Source organism: Pararge aegeria, chromosome 20, assembly GCF_905163445.1.
Source record: "Pararge aegeria chromosome 20, ilParAegt1.1, whole genome shotgun sequence".
Classification (NCBI taxonomy): Eukaryota; Metazoa; Arthropoda; class Insecta; order Lepidoptera; family Nymphalidae; genus Pararge; species Pararge aegeria.
In genome coordinates, this window is record NC_053199.1 from 797,036 (window position 1) to 825,009 (window position 27,974).

General features: G+C 35.9%; 1 protein-coding gene across 1 annotated transcript; it reads right to left on the reverse strand.

Annotated features, from left to right (window-relative positions):
* Positions 1-1,333: 1,333 nt before the first annotated feature.
* LOC120632717 (cytochrome P450 6k1-like) lies at positions 1,334-12,393 on the reverse strand. The gene is made up of 10 exons (XM_039902697.1): positions 12,331-12,393; positions 10,086-10,245; positions 9,543-9,740; positions 7,845-7,991; positions 6,956-7,140; positions 5,963-6,120; positions 5,507-5,625; positions 4,492-4,597; positions 1,923-2,171; positions 1,334-1,506 (listed from the first exon to the last, which is right to left on the reverse strand). The coding sequence occupies exons 2-10, from the start codon at positions 10,242-10,244 to the stop codon at positions 1,334-1,336; spliced, it is 1,494 nt and encodes a 497-aa protein (XP_039758631.1). The 5' UTR covers position 10,245; positions 12,331-12,393.
* Between the last annotated feature and the right edge of the window lie 15,581 nt (positions 12,394-27,974).

Genomic DNA, 27,974 nt, shown 5'->3' on the forward strand with positions numbered 1-27,974 from the left:
CAGGTATGAATGAATGAATGAATACACTTTTATTGTACACCACAGATAAAATTTACAGAGATACAAATACAACAGCACAATAAGGTAGAACGTACAATTTGGCGGCCTTATCGCTAAATAGCGATCTCTTCCAGGCAACCAAAGGCATACAAGAAAATGTTATAAGAAATAAGTAGGTGGTACAACAAACAAAATTAAATATTAGGACTTAAAACTAAATTAACATAAAAAAATACATAATAAAAAAAAAAAAACATAAAACATAGTATATACTAAACATAACATATTAAAGATATGTACAAAAATATAAAATATATTCCATACATATATACAAACATATAAACATACAAATACGCTACTATAAATACTTAATTAAAAAAAAAAAAAAATTAAAAAAAATTAATAAAATAAAAGAACCCTCAAAAATATGTAGAAAACGAAATAAACAAAAAAGAATACAGTGATCATTCCCATCAATGCCCGGCCGATACAGACAAGTAGTGATCCTTCACTTGTTTCTTAAAAATGCCGATCGTTTGCGCCTCACGAATCTCTAACGGCAGGGCGTTCCAAAGTGTAACGGCCTGAACCGTAAAGGATTTGTGGAAAAAAGAGGACTTGTGGAAAAAAGAGGACAGGTAGTGCATAATTTAAAAATATATACTAATAACTACATACTAATACTTGAACTAGATTACAATAATAAAATAATACATAATATAATAAAAATTAAAAAAAATAATAATAAACTAATATATACTTAAACATATCATAAAAACATTAATAAGTTAATTAAGTTAATACTATTAAAATGTTAACTTAATAGTGATATTTGACAGCTTTTTTAAATATATCAAGTCATTCAGACTGACTTATGTCGATTGAGAGGGCATTCCACAGCTCAATGGCTTGCACTGTAAATGAGTGCTCGTAGAACTTAGTTCAAATTAGTTGAATGGGGAACCCGTTGTACACTTCCCAGACGTCTACCAACAACCCCAACTGATTGTGGGCAGCGACCCTGCTTTCTGAGTCCAAGATGATTGTGTGATGAGCATAAATGTTTTTCAGTGTCTCGGTGTTTATCTGCATTGTATAATATATATTAATGTATATAAATAAATAAAAATTCATAAAAATATTCACCAGTCATCTTAGTGCCCATAACACAAAGTAAGCGTTACTTTGGGGCCAGCTGGCGATGTGTTGTACATTGTGTTATAAATTTAAAATACATATAAAATCAATTATTATGATTAACTAAATAAATTTAAATGTATATCCCAGAAAAACACTGTGTCTGTAACCGATTTCTACCACAGAATATTTTTTACTAATGTCTCGGCACAAATTTAACTAGAAGCGGTTCCCCGGCCAGATACAGTAAGCAGCGGTTGTCAATCTTGACATCTGACGGTTTCGGCATATTCGGCACGGGGTACACCTTGAAGTTGAGGAATACTGACGAAAGCGCGTATCGTACTGTCATTTGAGCGAAGCGTTGGCCTGGAAGAAATGGTAATATAAATATCAGGATCTTATTACTAGGACTATGTTAATTTTTTTTTATTGCACTATAAGTTAGCCTTTGAATGCCATCTCACTTGATGGTAAATGGTAATGCAGTTTAAGATGGTAGCAGACTAACCAGTTACGGAGTTAGGGAGTATGGCAGTCATATTAAGCTCATAATTGGTTTCTACGCGAAATTGTAGCGGAACGTTAAATCGCTTGGCGGCACGTCTTCGTCAGTAGGTTGGGTATCGAGCCACGGGCGAAGCCTCCCCCCAGACCAGGCCAGAGAAATATTCCCGAAATACGAACACGAGACCCACGCGCATAAGACCACAGCGCTAAACACCAGAGACGACCTCTCTGGTGTTTAGCGCAAAAATTGAAGGATAATTAAAAAGTCAGGTTACCTATGCAGATTCTCGGCCCATGTCCGAAAGGCATGTACGTATACGGTTTCGTGTCCTTTTCATTTTGTGGCAAAAATCTGTCCGGCTCAAACTTCTCCGGGTCGGGGAAGTAATCTGGATCATAATGCATACCAATACTGTTCACATAAACTGGTGTGCCAGCTTTGATGGTGACTTTGTCGTCGATCTGATAATCCATCATAGCAATTCTATCTAACCAACCCATCGGGCTATATTTTCGAAGTCCCTCTGCAAACAAATAATATAAAAAAATAACGTTTGTGTTCTTATGTACACGCGTTAGAAGTTATACTTCTTTAAGAAGCTTTTCAAATTTTTACCCTCCGCCTTATTCTACGTTTGTAAAAAACGACAGTAACAATAGAAAAAAAGCTATTTTATACATTGAAAGATTTATTATAACGCATCATCTAGTTATCTCACTATCGGAAAAGTTTCATCATTGAAATTTGAGATTTTTGTTTGTACAATTCAATAAATTAAATCACCGGAATGAACCCTGCAGACTTTGACAATTCAAAGTTTACAGTGTCAGACTTTTTGTTGAAAAACAAAACTTGTTGACAATAGCTAACTTCAGGGTGTCGGTTTTTCGTGACGGTGTGCACGCGCATCGTAAAAATGTACTCTCATCATTTTTCCCTCTCGTGCCGATAGAAGTATAACTTCAAATTATAACGTGTGTGTACTTATGTACACGCGTTAGATCTTATACTTCCTTAAGATGCTTTAAAATTTTCACCCTCCGCCTTATTCTACGTTTGTAAAAAACGACACTAACAATTGAAAAAGGGTATTTAATGCATTGAAAGTTTTATTATAACGCATTATCTAGTTATCTCATCATCGGACCACCAAGTTTCATTTAACATTAATATCTAAGATTTTTGTACAATTAAATCAATTAAATCATCGATTTTGGACCTTTTTTTTTAAAAACTTAATTTTTTTTGACTACAGTTAACTTCAGGCTGTCGGTTTTTTTGTGACGGTGCGCGCGCGCATCTTAAAAATTTACTCTCATCATTTTTCCCTAACGCGCCAAAAGAAGTATAACTCAATAAAGAATCTTAATTGGCTAATCAGTTACAGTCTTATTTGTTTTTTTTTTCAAATAGACACCTAGATGGCACTTTAGATGCGTACATTACATGTAAAATAATAAATAATAAATATAAATATACTACGACAATACACACATCGCCATCTAGCCCCAAAGTAAGCGTAGCTTGTGTTATGGGTACTAAGATGACTGATGAATATTTTTATGAATAATATACATAAATACTTAGAATATAAATATAAACACCCAAACACTGAAAAACATTCATGCTCATCACATTTACTAGTAGTAGGAATCGAACGCTCTGCTTTTGACTCAGAAAGCAGGGTCGCTGCCCACTGCGCCAGTCGGCCGTCACAAATTGTATGACATAGAAGTGAGTTGATGGCGATAACTTAATTCGTCAACTCAAAACTAAAGCCACGAGGTTTCCAAATCTAGGATGCTTTAGTAGGCCTCAAAACTAGGTGGCTTGTATTGCAGTTATTATGAAAATAATATCCGAATGAATATATAGAAAATAGAATTAAAAATTATATATATTTAAAATACGATTCTGTTGTAAATTTTTCGCTGTTTGGACTAAATTCGCGGGTATACTTTCTGCTCTATTAAATATTCTGCTTTATTAATATACTATAAAAATGCAGCAATTTAATCAGTAAAGTAAAAGTCGCGCGGATTTTTGTTGAGTCTTGAAAATATATAACAAACTGACAATAACAAACACAACAAAATAAAATTTGGGAAATCGGTCCAGTCGTTCACGCGTGATGGCGTGGCCAAGAAAAATAGGGATTCATGTATATAGATAGTTTTCTAAGCGCACGCACATATTTTGCTACTTTAGGGAATCGATCGATTTCAATATCGATATTTAAATCGATTGCAATATCGATGTCAAAATCGATTTAAATATCGATATCAATATCGATTTCAATATCCATATTAATATCGATTCCACTATTAATATCAATTTCAATATCGATATTTTGAAATCAATATAAAATCGATTATGATTATCGATATTGAAATCGATAGCAATATCGATTTTAATATTTATATAAATATCGATCCCAATATCAATATTGATTTCAATATCCATATTAATATTTATTTCAATATCGATATTTAAATCGATTTCAATATCGACATTAATAACGATTTCAATGTCCAAATTAATTGAAATCGACGTCAAAATCGATAGTGATGTGATATTATAAACTATTGTTTTTCTAAAATCGATATCATAATCGATATTTATATTGACTTTAATATAGATTTCAAAATCGATATTAAAATCGATATTGATATCGATATCAGCATCGATATCTTATTCAACGTAAACAATAGTTTTTACCTTAATCAGTCAGTTCAATATTGAAATCGATATTGATATCAATATCGGTATCGATTAATATAGATTTTGTCGATCGAACCAGCTTCGTCGGTGGTTATATAGCATAAAAATAAAAATACAGATACCTTTTATACAACAATTGAGATACGTCAACTCTGAAAGCAATTGTGTATCAAAATCCTTGTCTCCAATCTGCTCTTTTGCTTCTTTGAGCTCCTGGTACAATTTGTCCTTTAAAATAAATTAAACTTTATCATTTATTTCACAATTCTTTCACACGTAATTATAATTTATACCTTACGAAAAAAAATATTAACCACTGCAGTGCTCCATGGAAGACTGATAATAATCTACCAAAAGAGTTTTTTGTACAAAAGTAATTTTTCAGTTTCAACAAAAAATTAATAAAAAATATTTTCGTAATTTCAAACTGTAGGTTAGGAACTGTGCCTCGCTGCGGTGGTTTCGAGGACGTTTTAGATTTTATTTAGTTTTTAAATAGTTTATTTTAGGTTATATTTATAATTTATACTTAACTAAATATATTCTGTAATATGGATACTATATAATAAATAAATGTGAAAGTGTGATAAAAAAAAAAAAAAAACTGTAGGTATAGCTAATTAATTAATTTTATAATATACAAGCTGTTGCCCGCGACTTCGCCTTCGTTTGATTTTGTTTTTAAAGTATTCAGTATCGCTAAGCCTTAAATGAGTGTAGTAGTATGTATATATATATATATATGTATATATATATATATATATAACATGTGACTGTCAATTAATTATAGACAAATAATTTGCAGTAAAATAAAATTGAGACTATAATTAAAGATCTAAGCTATCCTATTTCTTAAGTTGGACCAGACTGCTCACGGTGTGCCAATTTAATTTAAAATCGGTTAAGTAGTTTAGGAGTCCATCGCGCAAAACATCGTGACAGGAGATATTAAGATAAGCGTCATCGATAAAAATAATAAAAAAATATGATATCAGTATGAAGTTCTTTTGTAAGTGAACAGTATGTTCTTTGGAGCATAAAGCCATTAAACCTAAACCTAAAAAAGTCTATAAACCTTTAGTGAAATATGCTTTGTTGAATCATTATAAAATAGGAAGAACCTTTAATAGTATTTACCTGTAACTCGGGGTTAAACGCCATTTCGTAAGTTATAAAAGACAGCACACTTCCAGAGGTTTCAAACCCACCGAGCAGGAAAATAGCTGCTTGTGCAATTAACAAATCATCAGAAACAGCTAAAACAAAAAAAATAAAAAATAATATTCATTGGAGTCCCCTGAACCTGCATGCCTGAGAGCTCTCCATAATGTTCTCACAAGCGTGGTGAGTCCACCAATCCGTACTGGAACATCCTTCCAAAGTCCATCATTATGGGGCCATGGGGGGGGGTCCATGGCCCCGTAGTGGGCCGGTAATGGGTTGATATGATGATGATGATGAAAGGCTCGACATACTAGCTAGCATAATTTAATAAAACAATTCAAACTGTAATTCACTGCATCTCAAAAATAGTCACATTGTCATCACAAATCAAGATTTATATATACTTAATATTGATTTTAAAGCTTTTACCTTCATTATTCTCTATCTTCTCTTTTTTTATTTTGATCAAAGCATCGAGTAAATCTTTTGATTCTTTTTGGTCTGTCGCGTTCTCCTCTCTGTTTTTGACAATCATTCTAAAGACTCTCTTCAAATAATCTTCCGATTCTTTGGGAAAGAATGTAAACCTGTAAGAAGTTTTTGGTCTTTAGTAGAGTTCAAGGACTGCCCTTAGGTATCCGACCTTTGCTCCAAAAACCAAGCGAAACCTTCTTAAGATGTTGATCGAAGATTTTCGCGAGAAGACCATTGACTGAAACGACTTTCGGAACAATAAAGGCTGACAAAACACTCCACATGGCGTCTCCTCGTGAGCAAGTTCCAAGTATTTATGGTAGGTATTATGCGTTGAGGTGAGTATTACTGTCAGTTTACGCACACCGAGTGATTCTCCAACTTAAAATGTCTCGTTTTCTTATTCTTTATTGCTTTTATAAGTGAATATAAATAGACAAATGTTGAGAAAAAACACTATTTTAACACTCATGATATTTTTAAATCTCTTTTTATTATTTAAACTAATAAAAAAATTGTTTAAAAAAGTTCTGTCTTGGACGTCCGTGTGTCTGTATGTGCGGATCCCGTATCTTGTGGTCACGATAACGAGCGAAATACTTCACTTATCGAATGGTTTTTTTATAGGGTTCAGTATTTTATTAGGGTTAATTATTATTTACAAATAATCTCAATTGTATTGTAATGAATGAGATATGAGGCGTGCACTTTTGTATTTTCCAAATGTTTCCTTTCCAACTTTCATCAGATCATCGTCATGTGGAATAGAAATGTCAACATTTATTGCACGGCGCACTGATCGAGTAGAACTATATCAGGACTATTTCTCCTATCTGAGGTATCACTGACGTCGGACAGCTGTAATATACCTGTCAGTGATAATCGTTCGATCCCTGCTGCTATTTTCAAGAACTGACTCCGGGTCATACCTTATTATGTGCAGATTACCTGAAGTAGTCAACAAAATCCGGGAAGAAGAATATGCTGCACCATGATAGGCCTCTCATGATGCCAAACTTGCCGAAGTCGTGGGTGATTTCTCGCATTGAGCCCTTGCCGGTAAGAGTTGAGTTGCTCTCCACTCCAAATGCAGATGTGCCAATAACGTCAGTTGTAAAGTCCACATACGTTACCTATGAAACCAATTTAATACATTGTTTATTGTTTATTGTTATTAGGTACACAAAACAGGTAATAACTAAAATTAGATCTAAATATAAGTAATAACAAGTTTTGTTCTAAGCTACAACCCAAAGTATGTGTACACAACTTGGAATTAAATTAAACTGAAACAAAAAAAGAAACACCTAAAAATAATATACTTATAATATCATCTTTATGGTCGGGCTAATAATATCCAACAATAGCGCACAGGCCTCCTTCCTATGCGGAAATGTTTTTGTTCGGTTGTTTGTTTGTCCTTTCTTTACGCCCTAACCATACAATAGATCAACTTGATTTTGGGAACAGAGTTACTTGAAAGTACGGAGTACCATGGGCGTACCTAGTTTCTGGGCAAGTGTGGTTTTTTTAGGTCCAATCGTCCGCGGTTTTTGTATTTTTTTTCATTTTTGTCTGTCTGCCGCTATCTTGGCCGCTATTTTTTAAGAGAGTTCATTCATTTACAGAGAGGGGGAGGGGGCAGCTGCCCTCCCTTGCTCCTACACCATGCGGTACACCCATGCGGAGTACAGAGTAACAGTAAAATACCGTAATAAACGCGGACGACGAACGACGACGTAAACATAATATGAGCTAGTTTTTCGATAATATCGAATTTGTAAAAAACCGCACTTAGTTTTAGTACTTTATAATGGTTTTTCGTATCCATACTAACTTTGAGATTAATCGGGTTGTCTTTATCGTTGTGTATCCTCTGCGCCAGTTCCTTGGCCTTAAGCCCCACATAGTCCTGCAGGATCCTGAGCTTGGCCGATGTGAACACGGAGCTTAAACGGTTCCTCATTGACGACCAAATGGGATCCTGAAAAATATCCCTCATTTAATTTTCGATAAATAAAACGTATTTAGCTCTGCGCGTCGGTCTGTCAATCCGCAAACTCCTCCTAAGCCATGATATTCATAATTTTAAAGCGGTTTTTACCATTGCATAATCTGTTTATAGGTGATTGTTTTCCACTGACCATCTACTTGGTCTGTCAATTATTAGTATGTTAATAAATTCAAAATTCAAAAATTAAAAAAACCTTCATTCATGTAGGCCTATCACAGGCACTTGATGGTCATAACTTCGTTCGGCAACTTAAACCCTAACGCTCCACGCTTTTGCGTGTCAAACTTGCGCTGCGGCCATGCTAATCAAATAATAATAATAATAAATAAACTACCAAAATTCACATATCTAGTCACAAAGTAAGCGTAGCTTGTGTAATAGATACTAAGATAACTGATAAAGATTTACATATATATATATATATATATATATAAATATATTTTTTTTTTTTGTACACGACAATACCCATATGACTAACCGACCCATATTCAAAATTCAAAATTCATTTATTTCAAGTAGGCCTAATATAAGCACTTTTGAAACGTTAAGTCTGTCTGTTTGTAGTGATTCTACCACCGGTTCGGAAGGCAGATTCTACCGAGAAGAAGCTGGCAAGAAACTCAGCAGTTGCTCTTTTCCAACATCAACAATTTGCATTTTAACATTCATTTTTCTATCTTGTGAGCGCTGAAAGCGGAGCCGGATGCTTCCAAGCAACCTAGTCATTAAAAAAATTCATCAATTGTATAGTAACCTCGCTGTAATAAATGTGTTTTAACTAATTCTTTAAACTTGTGCATTGGCAGGTCCAAAATCACCTTAGGAATCATATTATAAAAGCGTATACTCAATCCCACAAATGATCCCTGTACCTTACGCAGCCGATATGCAGATGACACTAATTTATGACCATTTCTTGTAAGTCGACTGTTTATGTCCACTTTTTGTTTATAAAGACTAATATGTTGTCTTACAAATACTATATTGTTATAAATATATAATTGATTAATATACATAAAATTACAATATACAGATAAATACCCGGACACTAAAAAACATTTTTTTTAACCATCCAGCCCCAAAGTAAGTGTAGCTAATGTTATGGGTACTAAGATAACTGATTTAGATTTATATGAATAATAGTATACATAAAAATTACAATAGGTCTACAGATAAACACCACACAAGCATATTCCAGTTGTGGGAATCAAACCGACAGCCATGGACTTGGCTTGGACTCAGAAAGCATAATCATTGAGACAATTGGCCCTCACAAAAAAGAAACATTAATTTAAATAGTTTGTGGTCATAATCGGGATCGACCGCTTAGCGTGCTATCTGGCGCACGGGGATGGACAATTTCAAATCAAAATCTACGTTGCTTAAGAATATTTTTGATCCTTTAGTGCAATTACTAACATATACTTTGCTAGTGCTCAGCTTTTCCATAAATATTTCTAAGAAAATGCTAGGACGTTTAGGACGATTTTGGGAAATTTTAAAATACCTGAAACATCTTACATTTACGGTGAACAAATTGAGGCCTCCAATAGGATCTGATTGACCGGAACTCAGGTATCTGTTCCTGAAGTTGCCGAAGTCTTTAACAAGTATCCTGCGGGCTATCTCGGGCGAGTTGATGACCAGGCCTGGTCTCCACAGCAGCCACATCCCTACGTAGGGACTCTTGAAATTGTACAGCTGCCGAAGCCATAAGCCCTGTTAAATAAAATATGTTAAAATTTGTCTTCAGTTAGCCCAGGACTTCGTCTTAAATTCGGGCGGCCGAGATTGTTTTTTTTTTTGTTTTTTTTGGCAGCGGCAATTCTAGAACTTATAATTTCAAAACTTTTTCTGGTCTGGTCTAGTGGGAGGCTTTGGACGTGGCTACTTCTACCCTACCGACAAAGATATGTGGCTTAGCGATTTAGCTCATAACTTAAAAGCAGGTGAGATTGCAGTCAAAGCCTAACTTGTAGTTAAATATAAGAAAAAAAACAGAAGAACTGTGGAAGCACAATTGAACCACTAATGGGCAGAAGATATCGATTATGTTTGACTCACAGGATTCTGTCGTTGCAGAAATGTAAGGCTTCCCAGGATAGGGTTGGGAGGCTGGTACGGCACGCCTCGGTCGGCCCAGTAGCTCTTCACTCTAAGCCACTTGAGGTAGAGGCACGCCACGGAGCACGTGGCAATAGTGATCAGCACGTAGAAGAACATTCTGTAACAAAATTAAAGATAGCTGAATTGATTGATGACGACAACGATGATGATGATGGTGATGATATAGTAAAGGTAATACTTATTAAGTAAATAGTAGTACAACACAACAGTAGTATGAGAAGTAAAGATAAAGTTACATAAAATTCATAATTCTTTTAAACGAAATTGCATACAATTCTACAATCAACGTAAGCTTAAAGAAAAGTCTTATTATAGTACCTATATATAGACTACTTAATCGTTAAAAAGCTTGGGTGTAAATCATTGCTCTAACCAGATTGCTCTTCTAATCATTATTAATTACTATTTGAGATACTGATAACAAAAAGAACACCCTAAGTTTGTTGTGGGCTTCTTCTTAGACCAGAAATGTTTGTACCCTCATAGCTTTAGTTTTAACTTTACGAATATGGTTATCGCCATCATCTCACTACCGTGTACACATTTCTCGCGCAAATTTTAAATAGAGGATGAAAGTTTATTTGTTAAGACCGCGATAAGACGTGTGAAAATGTATCAGTATAATCAAAAAAATTATGCATTTGAAATCCCAATTATTGAAAAATGTTAATCATCGTGATACCAACCCAATCAGGGTGAGGCCATTGTTCACAACGCTCAGTGCAGATTGGTGGACTCCACACGCTTTTGAGAACATTATGGAGACCTCTGAGATATACACGTCACGATGTTTTCCCTCACGTGCAATGGAATGGCTTAAAATGCACGTAACTTTCAAAAGTGAGAGGTGATGAGCCCTCACAACTAGCTAAAATGTAACGGGGTATTTGGGTATTGTTAACAGTTTGCCCCTTAGGAGCCAATAGGAAAAGTGGTAACATCGTAGGCAAGCGAGTCGCTGCGATGGGTCAAGGTATATTGTGTAGAGTAGCGAAAGAAACTTTGCATTCGAAACTTATCAGAATATGTACGCGGACTTAGACGCTGGAGACCGGTAGTTTATTTATAAGTTAAGTGAAGTCCATTTATATGGATAACAGGTTTTTACGTTTGACCGTATTCACGTACGGACAACTTGGCTCAATAAACTGGTTACGTTATAATATGTTAAGGTCGCTTACGCCAATGGCTGGGTTAAAATTACGTAACACCGGGGTTTTTGTAACTTCGAGTTGAGTTGTTTTAATTTGAATTGTATAGTGTTTTGTGCCAATGCATAAAAACTGAACTTATCATATCAATATCACCCCATTACGCGCTCGCTTTAGGGCACGGATCTCCTCTCAGAATGAAAAGGGTTAAGTCCACTCTGGCCAAGTATGAGGAGAGCTCTCACGCATGCCGGTTTCCTCAATAAATTTTCCTTCCCTGTTAAATTAATAAATAATAAATAAACATAGTACGACAATACACACATCGCCATCTAGCCCCAAAGTAAGCGTAGCTTATGTTATGGGAACTAAGATATCTGATGAATATTTTAATAAATAATATATATACAGATAAACATCCAGACATTGTTAAACATTTATGATCATCGCACAAGCATACCAATTGTGGGAAAACTCAGAAAGCAATGTCGCTTCCCACTGCGCCAATCGGCCAGAAAAAAAGTTAAATCAAGAGATATTTTTAATTCCTTAAAATAAAAAATACGCACGTAACTCCGAAACGTTAGAGGTTTCCGGGGAGTTCTCTGGGGAAAGATTTGTTTTTTTGTTGCGCTTCACTGCAATGATGCTAACCTGGCACCTGATGGTAACCGATGATATGGTGGAGCGCGCTTGCCTAGAAGATGCATATTCACTCTTGATTTTAAGGTACTCATATTGTAGGCACTGGGGAAAATGGAAGCTGGAAGGGCATTCCAGATCCTAGCTCGGTGGTGCGATCAGAAACGAAGATGCGAAGCGCTTCGTACGCGTCCGCGGTATATCGACCACGTAGGGATGCAGATCCTTACGGTGCCTCGCGGTTCGATGGTAAAAAGGCGAGGGGTGAACTAGATCAAACAGTTCTTGAGCACAATATATCCTATAGAATACCGAAAGGCATCTTAAGAACTTGTTCACTGCGAAAGATGGGAAGAACCACTAAGTAATCACCGCTTCACTGTACTTACATAAAATCCTAAATCTGCAAGTGTCCAACTTATCCGTAACCACTTCCACGCACTAGTGTGTTGTAGGTACATAAAGTTTTTGAACTAAACTAAGTTATCAGGTCTTAATACATTGCCATCCTTCTCCAGCGATAAAGTTGTGTAGGTACAATAGAACTGACACTATAATATTAAAATTGAATAACACCAAAGTTGTAAGTTGTATAGCAAAAATTAAACAAATATTTAATCAACAAGTAAAACGCCTGTATTGCTCAAGGAAATGGCATAAACAAACAATCTTTCGAAGCATGTCAAGCATTTATAGACGTTATACCAGATTCCGGTCATTTATTTTTAAACTTTATTAAGGCGCTGAGTACCTACTCCAAAAGGTCGAATAACTCAATAAAAAAAATTTAGTTCTCCACAGTCAAAAAATAATAGTCGGTTATGTTTTTGACGACCTCCCTGAAGAAACTTGGAGCGCTGTGGTTTTTAAGTGGAGGTGCCGAGTTCGATCCCCGGCAGAGAGAATTCTAAAATTTCTGAATTTTTCGCTGTGAAGATTATTACTTGTTTACCTTATTCAATAGTACTCAGCGCCTTAAGGCATGATCTTGTTTTTTGTATGAATGACTTGCTGATTCTGACCTTTGTCGTGTTATTTGTCGATTGTAGTAGCCTTATTAAACTTTAACTTCAAACATCAGATAGGTATGTTTTCTTTGCCATTGGTTGCCTGGATGAAATCGCTATGAAGCGATAAGGCCGCCAAATTGTATTACGTTGTTTTGTTATACTTTTCTTTTTTATTTACCTTTTGAAGTGTGCAATAAAAGTATATTCATTCATTCATTTATAGGTTTGGTTTGGTTTAACTTAAAAGTAATTATCGAACTACAAGAATTATTTAACACCAGAAAACCTATTTAAAGGAATCGCAAGAAATGGAAACAAAGGCAAAGGAAATAAAATACGCCGTGCAGACAGGCCGGGTGTGGTCGTAGCTCGAATGTGTCACAATTTGTAGAGAACGTGACGTGTCGGTTTACTGGCGGCGTCACGGTAACTAGCTGGCTGCACTAAATACGCACATTAATACACAAATCATATAGAAATAAAACTCGCCGCATTGTGCAGTCAGGCCGGGTGTGGACGTCGCACGAATGTGTCATAATTTGTAAATAACGTGACGTGTCGTTTTACTGGCGGCGTCACGGTAACTAGCTGGCTGCACTAAACACACACATGAATACACAGATCATATAGAAGTAAAACACGCCGCATCGTGAAGTCTGGCCGGGTGTGGACGTCGCACGAGTCTGTTACAATTTGTAGAGAACGTGACGCATCGGTTTAATGGCGGCGTTTCGATAACTAGCTGGCTGCACTTAACACGCACATAATACACAGATCATATGGAAGTAAAATAAAGCCGCCTCGTGCAGTCAGGCCGGATGTGGACGTCGCACGAGTGGGTCACAATTTGTAAATAACGTGACGTGTCGGTTTACCGGGACCGACCAGCTAGTTACCGTGACGCCGCCACGTTACGGTAACCAGCTGGTCGGTCCCTAAATAAAATATTAACACGAAATATAATTTAAATCTATTAGCTGGGGTACTCACGATTAAATATCTAGTGTCGGGTAAATCGTTTATTCGTCGCTCGAATTAATGCGCCCTCTGCAAAGAAACACCACTATTTATTGCGTATGTTCTTAATAGTGTGCGCGAGCGAATTAGGAAGTGTTGGTGTGTAATGATATAATCGTTACACAATTTTGCATCTTTCTACGTGTGGCATTTTTCTAAAGGAATTTTGCTTTTGTGCGAATCTTAAAAGCACTACTGCTTACGGAAATTATAAATCCAAATGTATGTTTTGTTTTTTTTATAAACAAAAATAATTTGATTTTCTGTTATTGTTTTAAAAGGCAATAATTATTTTTTCTAAATAAAAAAATTATCAATAATGTTCCATACATTGAAGGTCTTTAGAAATTTATAATAGCTAATTTCTTTAAAAGGTATATAAAAATAATAAAATTAAAACTTGCCGAAATAAGAAAAAAAAAAAAAAAATTAAAGTTTAGACAAAGTTATAATCTCTTTATTTATTTTTAAAAGCATTTGTGTACTAAGACTTTTTTTTAATCCACTACAAGTTAGTTAGGCTAGTTACGTACATATTTTGACTATGATATTCTTATTATCGCTGTTGATCGCCAAGCGCTAGTATTAATGTATTATCTATAGCCAACTTCCATTATTGTTTACCTTTTGTCATAATAATTTATATTCAACTAGCTGTTGCCCGCGACGTCGTCTGCGTTTGATTTTGTTTTTTGATGTGGCATGTACAAGTATTCAGTATCGCTAAGTCTTAAATGATAGGTTTGTTGCTGTCCGCTGAGGAGTTCTGTCCTCTATCTTCAACCACAGTTTGGGCAAAATTAAACACATATTGTAAACGCAAAAATAATTATTTAAATCGGTTATAATTTGTCGGAGTTATGGTGTAAAATCGTCAAACACTCAGCCCCTCTCCCAAAGGAACCGAGCTTAAGGTCGTGATAAAAAGTATCCTATATTACTTCTAACACTTCCAAGAATATGTGTACAAAGTTTCATGAGGATCGGTTAAGTAGTGTTTGCGTGAAAGCGTAACAAACAAACTTACATTGACATTTATAATGTTAGTAGGGATGACTTAGATTTTTTTATGATATTATTATACCTACTGTTTTTTTCGTTCGCTTTACGGTTGTTTGTTAATACAGTTACAATTATTATTGCTAACATTAACTATATAATATTTGTGACAGTGTACTGTCTGTATATTATTGTGAGGAATATTCGTAGTGTAAGGAAGTACTTATATTTGGCGTGAGATCTGATGGTTCAGTGTGCTTGAAAGGGTAAGGCAAGTTTACGTAACGAAAGTAACGTTTTATTGAGATAATTCGCAAAGGAACGAATTTACATACGCGCGGCACGTTAAAAGAGCTATAACTGACTCACATAACCCGTTGATGTTATTCATACAATTTACCTAAAAATAGTAGTCGGTTTTTGGTTTCATTGTTTATTTATAGTAATACGTTAGTTTATTGTATACATTATCTTAGTCTAAGATCCCGATATAGAACGACCTTCACCGCGATGTTTATTTAATATATTATTTAATGAAACGTATTTTATATTTAATCAATTATCTCAATAAATATAAATAAAAATCTGGGAAACGTCGGGATTTTCTATATCGGGTTCGGGTTCTATATCGGGATCCTATACTATTAAAAAAAAAAAAAAAAATGTAATCACCGCAAACTGATTTACTGCGTTTGTCGGTCGTCGGAGAGCTTACTAAACTGGACATAGGAGATGCGATCTACATAATACCATATCATAAATTAAAATTACCTATTCAGTAACATCATAATAGCACGATACGTACTTATATTTTTTTATACATACTAAGATGATACAGAGTTAGCCTGTTAGGGATATGGCGTCAACGTACCGGAACGCTAAATCGCTTGGCGGCAACTGTTTGTCAGTAACGTGTTAACAAGCTACGGCCAAAGCCACCAGACTAGAGAAAATTCAGAAATTGTAAATTCCCGATCAGTTTCTTCCGAGAATCAAATCTGAGACCTCCCAGCTGGATAGGACTTCAAGAATCCGTGTCTTTTTTGTTCACTTTAAGAGACACCAGATGCGTCAGACGTTTATTTGGTATACAGAATATGTAAAAATAATTTAGCCGGCATCATACCACCGCGCGTTTCGAGCTATCGTCAATTTCACCGTATAGGGAAGAAAAGAGAAATAAAATGACATTCCGGATCCCGGTGGTGCAGCGGTACCCAGTGCAGATTGTCGCGTCGTCACGTCACGTCGAATCCGCGACGATCCCTTGAATCCTCAATGAATCCACGGTGACGTGCTAACATCTATCAATTTTAGCTTTCCATTTACTACATATAAAGACGGAGCGGGCGAATTGCATATACCTATATTTATAGAATTTTGAAGTTATACTTCTTTACTTCTACTGAAATTATACGATGTAAAGGAATGCGCATTCGACACCCTGAAGTCGGCTATAGTCGACATTTTAGTTTTTCAATAAAAGGTTTGACAGTGTACACTTTAAATTGTCAAAGTCTGCGGGCTCATTGATTCAATTGTACAAAAATCTTAAATTTGACTGTTCAGTGAAACTTGTTGGTCCGATAGCGCTAAACTAGATAATGCGTTATTATAAACTTTCAATGTATTAAATACTTTTTGACGTGACAACGTCTTATAATTCGATGGAGCCGGCTGCACGAAAAAACATGACGTATGCGGCGTTACCTCGCTCTGAGGCGTTCCATTCAAGGCTTGAAGTGCAAGCGAGAGCGCGGAACGAGCGACAAAGAGGCACAGTCGGCGTCCGCGTTCGAAATCTGTCTCTCTCCTACTTGAGTGAGCGATGCGTCCGCGTGGACAGCTTCTATACAATAAAACATTTACATGTTTTCGGCAAGGATTAAGTGCAGTGAAAAGTGAATGTGGTGTCAATTGTTTATAGCAACGATAATATCTATCAAATAAATAAAATTAAAATTTTCTTTTGAAATTAGCAACCATTCCATCAGTATTTTCTTACGACGTTGTCACGTTCAACTATCGTCAGTAAGCCGACTTTACAGACAAATGTAGAATAAGGCGTAAGATAAAAAATTTAAAAAGATTTTTATCTTGTTACACCGAAAAAGTATAAATGCTAACGCTTGTACATAAGTACACACATGTTTTTTTATAGTAATAATTGACGGATCAAGCAGATGCCTCATCTGATGGTAAGCATCGCCTATAAACATAGCAAAACTTCGCAGGGCACGCAAGGTGTTCCTTGCGTGCCCGGCAACATGCCGCACTGTGTCCATCAGTTTTAGGCGTAGGTGTTAAACCTATAGTTTCTGTAATTACACGCCGTTCACACCTTAACTCCGAATATCAAAAATGCTGCTTAGCGGCAGAAATAAGCATGGCGATAGTACTTCCCCAGACGAGCTATGTCAAAAAAAGCTCTACCACCCGCCCGGGGATCTGCCAATATATATATATAGTCGTATTTTTAATTAAACGAAGTCAACTGACATTTACTGTGTTGTCACTTTATGATGAAATAAAAATAGTGTTGTGACAAAGTGAATCATTGAAAAAACTCCTGAATTAATGAAGGCGAATGAGTCGCCGCGCCGCGTTTTTAAGAAGCCGACAAAAAACTGGTTGTAGTTAGTAACTTATATCAGAGCACTTTTATACAATTTTATTATTAAAAAGAAATAATAGTCTTTTAGTTTTGAAATGATTAACTATTTACACACATTGTTCATTTACCTGATTGAAAGAAAACAGAACGCATCACTATTACTTTAAATATGGCAACATTATTTTACAAAGTGACATTAGCTACTGTCAGTTGGCTTCGTCTAATTAAAAATACGACTATAGAATATGCCTTCCGAAACGGTGGTAGAGTCACAAACAGACAGACTAGACGTTTCAAAAGTGCTTATATTAGGCCTATTTGAAATAAATGAATTTAGAATTTTTGATCGAACCCGGACCCGGACCAGATCGAAGGCTGTGGCGCAAAGCATGATTGGCTTAAAATTTACGCCCTAATTAGCTTTCAACAAACTTTTTGAGTGAAACTCCCAAACTCGGCAGTCATTTGTTTGAATAATACGTATAATTATAAATTTCTCGAAGGGTAATGCGATTCACGGACTTTTGCTTTTGTGCGTTTATCAAGGAGATTTTATTGCTCCGGTGAACGGAGCAGATGGGTCAGCTAATGGTAAGTAATCGCCGTTGCCTTTGCCCAACTGAGCCCATAGAGACAATTACCGAGCTGTATTTAAACACTCCATAAAGTTTTGAGTGATTGTTTTTTTTCAAAATTCAGGCTTCTTTCTCAATAATATTACTTCAAAAAACTTCAAATACTATTTCTATGAAAATAGTACACGAAGCACTTCAGACTCAATACAAATTAAAATATCTGTGTTAAATACGAATAAAACTTTACAGAGGCCAGTTTGCTACTTAATTAGAATAGTATAAGGTATGGAACATATTAAAAACCAAAGCAATAACAAAAAGAGACCAAGAAGAAACAATCGCAGTCAACAACAACAACATAGAATATGTAATAGAGTACATGTATCTCGGCCTGTTGATCACAACTAAGGACATATCAAGCAAAGAAGTAGAAATAGGAATAGCATAACATGGAAACAATACTAGCAATGCAAGGAAATAATAGGACGCCTAAATAAGTGCCAAATTGAAACGGAATCTTTTTAACAACTGCATCCTGCCCATACTAACATACGGATACCAAACGTAGGCGTTCACCAAGTCAATTAAACAAACTCCGAACATGCCAGCGCAGCATGGAACGAAGCATGTTAGGTAAGAGTAAAGCAGACAAAATACCTCATCCTAATATCAGGAAAACCACCAGAAAACAAGAGGTAACACCGAAAACTAAAATCCTTAAGTGGCGATGGGCCGGCCATATCATTAGGCGTGAGGAAATATGGGCAAAGAGGTTAGTGTGTGGAACTCCAGAGAGGGAAAGAGGAGGAAGGGACGGCAATTCAAAAGATGGCAAGACGAATTTACGGCTGTAGCAGGATAAACTTGGACCAGATGAGCAATAAATAGAGGAAATTGGAACGGATTGGAGGCCTTTGCCAAAAGGCACACAGTAAGGAAAAATCATGAAACATAATATAAAAATAAAATTAGTGTGATCTGAAAATGACTTCATAAATAAATAAATAAGGTATGGAAACAAAAAAAGGACTTAAAGAACGACCAAACTTCTGTCCAAATAATAAATGAAAGCATATCTCGTTTCCCAAAATCTCGAGTTACAAGAGCACGTGAAAGAAAAAAAAGCTGAAATTTAAACTTGTAAGTTAAATTGCGACATGAATCAAAGTGTACAGTTTCAAAGGGCCGGTGTAATTACCGCGGCTCCGCGGTGAACATTGAAAAGGCGCTTTCAAACAAACTTCAGGTTTCATTAACTGGCGAGAGTCAACTTTTGTGATCATTAATTTTTAGGAATACAACAAGCTTAGCTCAAACCTCCCAAAGTATGTAACGAAACGGCTGCTCTGCGAAAGCCAGTAGTCCAAACCTTAGGCAAACTATTGTATTTTACAGAAAGCTATATGTGTTTAAGAATTATTGTATCTATAATTTTTTGTGTGTAGTACCAATACCAAATAAATGATATAAATATAATATACTTTATTGGGCACAAAGAAACATTTACAATTTTAATGGTATAGAAAAAGACACATTAGGTATCAGTTATATGATCTAAGCAATTGTTACAACAATCAAATTCAAATTTCAAATTCAAAATTTCTTTATTCATGTAGGCCTATCACAGGCACTTATGAAGCGTTCATACATAATTGTTTACATAATGAGCCGGGTACATTTATTTTTTTGTTATCACCATCTTCCAGTAAATTTAAATTAAGCTATGAAGCTAGAGCAATTCACACCCAAGCTTTTTTATCGTTTAAATAATCCTTAATATTATAATAGGATTTTTCAGTAAGCTTACGTTTTATATAAACTTTGAACTTATTGAAAGACATCTCAAAGATTTCATTTGGTAATTTGTTATAAAATAATATACAATTGCCCTTGAATGAATTTGCAATTTTGTGTAGCCTAGTAAACTGCACAACGAGTTTATTTTTGCTTCTAATATTTATATTGTTACAGTGCATTTTCTTTTTAAATTTTGATATATTTTTATGGACATAAATTAAATTTTCATATATGTACTGACTATGCACCGTCATTATTTTAACTTCTTTAAATTTATCCCTTAATGACTCTCTTGGGCCCATTTTATATATCGCACGAACAGCCCTTTTCTGCAGGACCAAAATAGAATCTATATCAGCAGCATTACCCCATAATGAAATGCCATAGGACATAATGCTGTAAAAATAACTAAAATAAACAAGCCTAGCAGTTTCTATGTTTGTCATATGACGAATCTTTTTTACCGCGTATGCTGCAGAACTAAGTCTGTTCGCTAAATTATTTATATGTGGGCCCCATTGAAGCTTAGCATCTAAAGTTATTCCTAAAAAGATTGTCGGTATAGTTACAGTTATAGGTACAGTTTTTAGGTTAATAAATAGCAATACAAAATGTAATTATAAAAATGTGTGTCTAGTGTGCATATGTTGGTGTTTTGTTTGAGCGTATGAGTGTTTTTTTGGGTGTGTATTTATATGTGCGTCTGTGTTATGAGAAATTTAAAGAATGATAAATAAAGAATGAGAAGGTTGTCTCAAAAAAATATACCTTATAGCAAAGTTTTTTCATGAATTGTAATAACTCTTCAGTTTCGTTATAGGACAATTTAAACAAGTATTTAGTTACTTCTTCTTTGCAATGATGGATCAAGCAGAGTGACAAGGCATGCAAAGAACACGTCCCAAGTCCTACGAAATTCAGTTCTGTGTCCGTTATCTCACCATGCGTGATGTGTGTGTCTGTTATTACACCGGCAACCACCTAATTGGGATCGTAACACTGCAAGTCATAATCAATCTAAAATATCACTTTAAACTTTTTTTTAAATGGACTTATGTCCATTAACCCACTTCCGCCAATCACAGATCTCCGTAGTTTACACACCACACTGGCCACGTGCGTAGGCTTCAAACACCTTTGAGAACATTATGGAGAACTCTCAGGCATACACGTTTCTTAAGTTTTTGATAAGGCTATTTTTCCCCGAATACCACGCAAATTTAAAATTTCTTCAATCATAGCACACTAAATGACACCGGAGCATCCTCAGGAAATGTTGAGTTTGCAATTGGTAATCGCAAAGTCACCATCTCTGGATTAGACAAACTACACAAATTACACCGTGCAGATTTGCCGTACATACCGTTATCTTACATATTATTATCAATTTCATATCTATCACAAATTAATCTCTTTGGTATTAACATGGGAAATACCTAAAATTCATTTATTTAATTAGGAAAAACAGCTAATAAATTTTTTCATGTCCAAGTTTCTACGTTGTGAGTTAAGTGAATGTGCAGCTTATTACAGGTTTTCACAACGTTTGCAAATAATTTCAACATTAATTAAAATTCAAATATAACTACATTACAAAATAAATATCTAAAAGTATTACTAATAAGGTTGTAATATTAAAAAAGAAAATAAAATTGAAACAAAATTAAATTAAAAAAAACTCATGATGCCCCGCTGGAGCATCACAATTTTATTCCCTTTTTAATTAAATCTAAATACGGTCTAGCAAATTATATCAAATATTCATTGTACGTTCTGCTCCTATCTAATATTCATATCCCATATTCCCAAAGATGACTATTAAATAACTTTTGAGATTAATCTTGTGACTTTGATGCTTGCGCTACAATCAGGCTCAGACAAATAAATTAGGATTATCTTCGTATAAATAAAATAAGCTTTATACAATCTTAATTTATTACAGTCTATTATTTATATTAGGTAGATTTTTTAATAACAAGAGGATTTGTTTTTGTAGCATGATAAGAATAATAAATTCAACTGTAGACTAAGTCCATAAAGGAAGTTTTATTATTTTTAATTCGCTTGTTTGACTGATTAGTATCATCGGTTCGACAATGGCCGCTGAATGAAGACTGGCAACACAGAGTTTCCATTCAATTTGCTCCTTAAAGCGCAATAAATTCGCAAGTGAGCCTTATATTTTATTTGGCGCCATAAATTCCCTGACTGTGGGCTGTTAAATGTTTATGGGTGGTTTTAGGGGCCGAGTTTCAGCTTTATTTTGTTACTTTGACAGAGAATTGTGAATATTTTCGCATGATAAATACCCAAATTTTTAAAATGTTTTTAATTTTTCGGGGTTGTGTAGTGTTCCTCGTTGGTATAGTGGTTAGCACGTTAAATTGTTGATCATGAGGTTTCTATTAATGGGTTGGATGAGAATTATGTGTTGGGTTTTACTGTAAAAAAACACAGGACTAGCTAATGATTAATCAATCAATAAATCAATCAATTTTATTTATTTTCTGATACAGGTGAATTGGTGTTACAGAAAAACTATGTCGATCTAAATTGTACCACACCAATTTGGCATGCAAATTATTATCCGGGTAATGTTTAAATTTTAAGTGGCGTTACTAATTCGTTCAATTAAGATAATGACACTTCATCATATCAACCGATAGACGTCCACTGCTGGACATAGGTCTTTTGTAAGGAATTCAAAATTCCACGGTTTTGTGCCGCTTGGATCCAGCGGCGAAAAGTGCTTAATGGCGTCTGTCCACATGTCGTTGGGGGTCGACCAACGCTACGCTTACTAGTGCAGGGCTGCCATTCCAGAACACTGGGACCCCAACGTCCATCCTTTCTACGAACTATGTACCCCGCCCGTTGCCACTTCAGCTTCGTGACTCGTTGAGCTATGTCGGTAACTCTGGTTCTTGTACGGATTTCCACATTTCTGATTTGATCACGTAGATATACTCCGAGCATAGCTGTTTCGATCGCCCGCTGAGTGACGTTTCGATCGCCCGCTGAGTGACAATAAATAAATAATTGCTAATGCACGCCAACCGGCATTGGAGCAGCGAGTTCGGGCTAAAGCTCTGCTGTGCCCAGCAGTGGGACGTTAATATGGTGAGGATGTGGTAGTTGTTGTAATTTGAGCTACATTGACCTGAATCCATAGCTGAATGATTGTCTCAGAATTGTTAGTAAAATATTAGTAAGCTTCGGCAATGGCTAGCTTCCACACTACCAGCAAAGACGTACCGCTTAGCAATTGAATTAACAGATTCGCTGTCGCGTAGAGGAGTTGTGGTATGGATTTCATATAACTGCCATTCTCCTATCCCGTTAGCCCGCTACCATTTTAAATTGCGTCAATTTATACCACGAAGAGAGATTTGAGCTAAATTTTAATATAAAAAAAGTTTCAATAACATCTTAACCATTCGTTCTGCTTCTAGCATAAATCTAATATCCAGCTTTTTTTCTAAATATATATTAACTAACATTCATAACGTCCGGGTACAATTCCCGCAACATGGTTTCTGTGTTGGACATGAATGTTTTGTTTGAGGGTTTATCTGTATATTACAAGTATTTAATTAATTTATCCATAAAAGTATTCATCTGCCATTTTAGTACCAATAACACAAGCAGCGCTTACTTTGGGGCTAGTTAGCGGTGTGTGTATTGTCGTAGTATATTTATTTGTTTATTATGATATAATATTCACAAAAATATTCATCACTTATCTTAGTACTCATGAAGCAAGATACGCTTACTTTGGGACTAGATTGCGATGTCATAGATTGTCGTAGAACATTTATTTATGCATTTTGTACAAAGTGGTTTAATGTATGTTTAGTGTATGGTTTCATTAAAAACTGATCATAATTTTCGCAAAGCCATGCGCAATACCCAGTGTTGTGGACTGCGGCCAAAACTCTTCCTATTCTGAACACCTACTCGTAAGTTCTGTGATGGAGTGCTACTTTTGGTAATGCCGATGATATTTGGACTTTAATGTAATGCCTGCTTCAACCCAATACGAAAACTGAAGCAAAAGGCGTCAAACACACCGTCCTCCTGCGGTAGTTCAAAAATACACTTACCATTATAAATGGTACAGCATAAAATGAGAAAAGACATCATAAATCTCGCGCTAGATTTTTCTCGCGTCGATAATATTCAAACGGTACAGGGCGGGCGGGGGGGGCCGGGGGTGCGGGGCGGCGCATATTTCATTTTAACCGTTCGTCGATAGCTCGTGAAATGGTGAGTTACGGCTTCTGTGCTGTGCTGCGAATGCTCAGTGTTGTACTTTTACTTTATTTCTATTGAGGGTGTTCAGAGGCGATTAAGGAAACACCCGGCTAAGTTTGTTATGGGATTCTTCTTAGACTGATGATTGGCTATGTATTGTGTCTTTAGCGGTTAGCATATTCGACACCGTGAGGAAACCTGCACGCCTGAGAGTTCTCCATAATCTTCTCAAAGGGGTGAAAAATCCACCAATCCGCACTGGGCCGACGTGGTGGACTGCGGCCTTATCCCTTCTCATTGTGGGAGGAGATCCGTGCCCTATAGTGGGCCGGTAATGGGTCGATATGATGATGATAATTGTTTTTTACGCCTGGAAGAGGTCGCTGTGTAGCATTCTGCCCGCCAAATGTTGTCCTTGCTCCTCTGTTTTATGTCCTTTTAGTTATGTACACGTTCGCTTGTCGCAAGACCGGAGAAGTACGCTGAGTTGACGGCAAACCTCCAGTAGTGGAGGGGCACAAAAAAAGAGAGTTATGAACAACAAAGGTACATGCATTCAATTCCACTGTGTGAAGTCCACCAATCCGCACTGGGCCAGCGTGGTGGACTACGGCCTTACCCCTTCTCACTGTGGGCCGGTAATGGTTTGATATGAAGATGATGATGATATTCGACTGCTGATGACGAGGTTCTGAGCTCTACCCTATTGAATAGTATTGGGTTTTTCTATCAAGAAATTTTTAACCCGGAGCTTGGAATTTGCAATTTCGGAGATTTTTAGCAGTAGTGGAGCTTTTTGTGACAGAGCTCGTCCGGGGAAGTACTATCGCCATGCTTATTTCTGCCGCTAAGCAGCATTGTTGTGATACTGTATTCCATTCTGAAGGGTGTGGTTGCCGGTGTAATTTCACCTGCACTTCAAATTGTAGGACCCGGGGCGGTATATTGTAGGTCATGGTCTTTGCGTGCCCTGTAAAGTGTTGCTCTGTTAATAGGCGATTTTTTGCCACTTACCATCTGGTGGTACCAATGTACAAAAATAAAACTGCTGTTTTTTTTCTTCTTTCATGGGGATGAAAGACTTCACCCATTAGGGATGAATGGACTTTCTTATTGCAGTCGTGTATGATACTCGTATATTAAGCCATACACTGTCCAAATTTCAGATCTCTTAGTTTAAAAAAAATCGTACTGCGTCAACGTACAATTTTGCAACGGAAACTTTCATGCTCAATTCTAACCTCTACCTACTTAAAGGTTTTATGAAATGGAGGGATTAATATTCCACTATTATATTAAACTCGATTTTAGAAAAAATATTTATATAATAGTTTTAATATAATGCTGAGTAATTTTTGTTTAATGCTCTAACTTCAAAGTATAGGACAACAATGGTTCGCATCGCACACATCAACAATTGTTCCTTTTCTACCTTTCCTAATAAAGCGTACCCTATATGTACAATCGTCTAACTGCCCGTGAAAGTTTCTTCAAAATCTAAATAAACCAGATTAGCCCGTTTGTCTGACACCTTCGAACTAACAGACAGACCATTTAATTGCATTTAATAAATCTATAACTATAAAAAGTGTTATCCTCACTAATGATAACAAAAGTCTACGTTCTATTGTGTACTCATAACTCACATTATCTAAATAATACTTAAGTTTTATGAAACATCTCAATTATAACTAATTTTAAAACTAACTGGGTATGCCCTAAGAGATGCCGCCTTGCGTCCATCAACCTGAGACGTAAGTTTTAGGCCCCATGTGCCTATAATTACACCGGCAACTACGCCTGATTGGAGCACAGAATTGCAACAATGCTGCTTAGCGGTAGAACAAGCATGGAGTTAGTACTTTCCCGGACGCCCTTTTTTGATTAGCCCTGTCACACAAAGCTTTACTACACAACCGATGTTAACTAATAATGAACTAGCTGACCCGTGCAACTTCGTCTGCACCAAATCGGTTATTACCGGAAAACATAAATAAAATGACATTTTCTAAAATTGAATCCTAGCTAGATCGATTTATCGCCCCCGAAACCCCCTGTATACTAAATTTCATAAAAACCATTGGAGCCGATTCCGAGATTCCAATTATATATATACAAGAATTAAGATATAAGATAATCAATATACACTAATTCATCCGCGTTTATGACGGTTTTTTTTACAAATCCTGTAGGAACTGTTTGTTTCGTTGGGATAAGAAGTAGCCTATCTAGCTCTCCGTACTTCCAACTAACTCTACGCAACAAATTAAATTGATCGGTTGCTTATTTAGTGCGTGACGGAAGGACAGACCAACAAACACACTTGCGCGTTTATAATATTAGTAGGGATTTTCGAAACGATCATATAACTGTTACACAATATCGCAAAGTATCATTTGAAACCTATGCCTGAAAAAATTGTGTCCCCATTTCGTAAGTGTGTCACATTGGAATAAATAGAAAAAAAAAGAATGCAAAAAGAAAAGTAAAAAAAGTTGCATTTGCATGAAATAAACAACCCAGGTTTCAAGTGAAACTAACCAAAAAGGACACGTTCTTTTATTCAGAGCTACATAATCCAGTATTTGTACGGTGCATTCAGGTCGATGTAGCCAGCTCCGTGAATAGAATTAGCCGGCCATGAACGGTCGGCTCCACTTTCCACTCCGGCCCTCGACGTCCAGAGACTCCGCAATTCAGTCGTGTTTGCACGTAAATCGACGAACCCGTCCGCCGTGTTAGACGTTCCGAATTTGAATTTTAAACTAAGCTTTCCGGTTTATGCAGAAAATAAACTCGGGCGGTAGATGTTTTTAACTTGAAGGATTATTCATTTGATTCGAGTCGGCTTATGTAAATTAAGCCTCGATTTTAAGCAAACTGTAAATTACCATTGTAGCTAAAAGGTCTCATCTTATTTTCTATCAAAATTCAGAGATGAAATATCTCTTGCTAATTAATGTTTTAACGTTATTCAATTGAGTGGTTTTTTGTTTTACCACTTTACAAAGTAAAAAAAAATATATTCAAATACCCATTAGGCCCATAGGTTTTGATGCGTACATTACATGAGAATTACCCGGTTGTGAGATGATGGCGATAACCATATTCGTAAACTTAAAACTAAAGCTACGAGGATTCCAAACGCGTTACTTAAGTAGGGTCCATGTTCCCCAGATCTTCTGTGCTCGTAGATCAATTCAGAAATTTAGTCGGAAAAAATTATCTTGTCAGTTCTGGATCATAATAGGTCCATGAACTATAAATAACACTGGAACAATCTCCGAGGTCGGGTCGGTGTCGGTTCAGACAAAGAATCTTTATTTAATTACTTATTGCATGCAGTGCATTGTATCCAAAAACAGGGAAGCGCACGTCTCACTTCACACCGGAATGTTGCTAGCTCACAAACTTTTTCCCATTTATGGTAAACGTTTGGAACATACGAGGTAAAATAATTACTGTCAATTGTTAAATGGTATGAAGTGCTAACGAGAAACACTTTTACTATTTCTTAAAACCACAACTAATAAAACTTTACAACTCGGAAGCAATGACCTTAAATCTTAAAACGTGGTTAATAAATATCCTGATCTGTGGTGTTTTAAATCCGCGCATTTAGAATGTAAAAGAAATATAGAAAAAAAAACAAATAGAGAACTTTTATCCTGTTCAAAGATGGCTTAAAAGGGAAACAAGCACCCATATGTTACTAATAGAAAATTTTTTTGCTTCTTACTCACTACGATGTTAATTTTATGAAAACT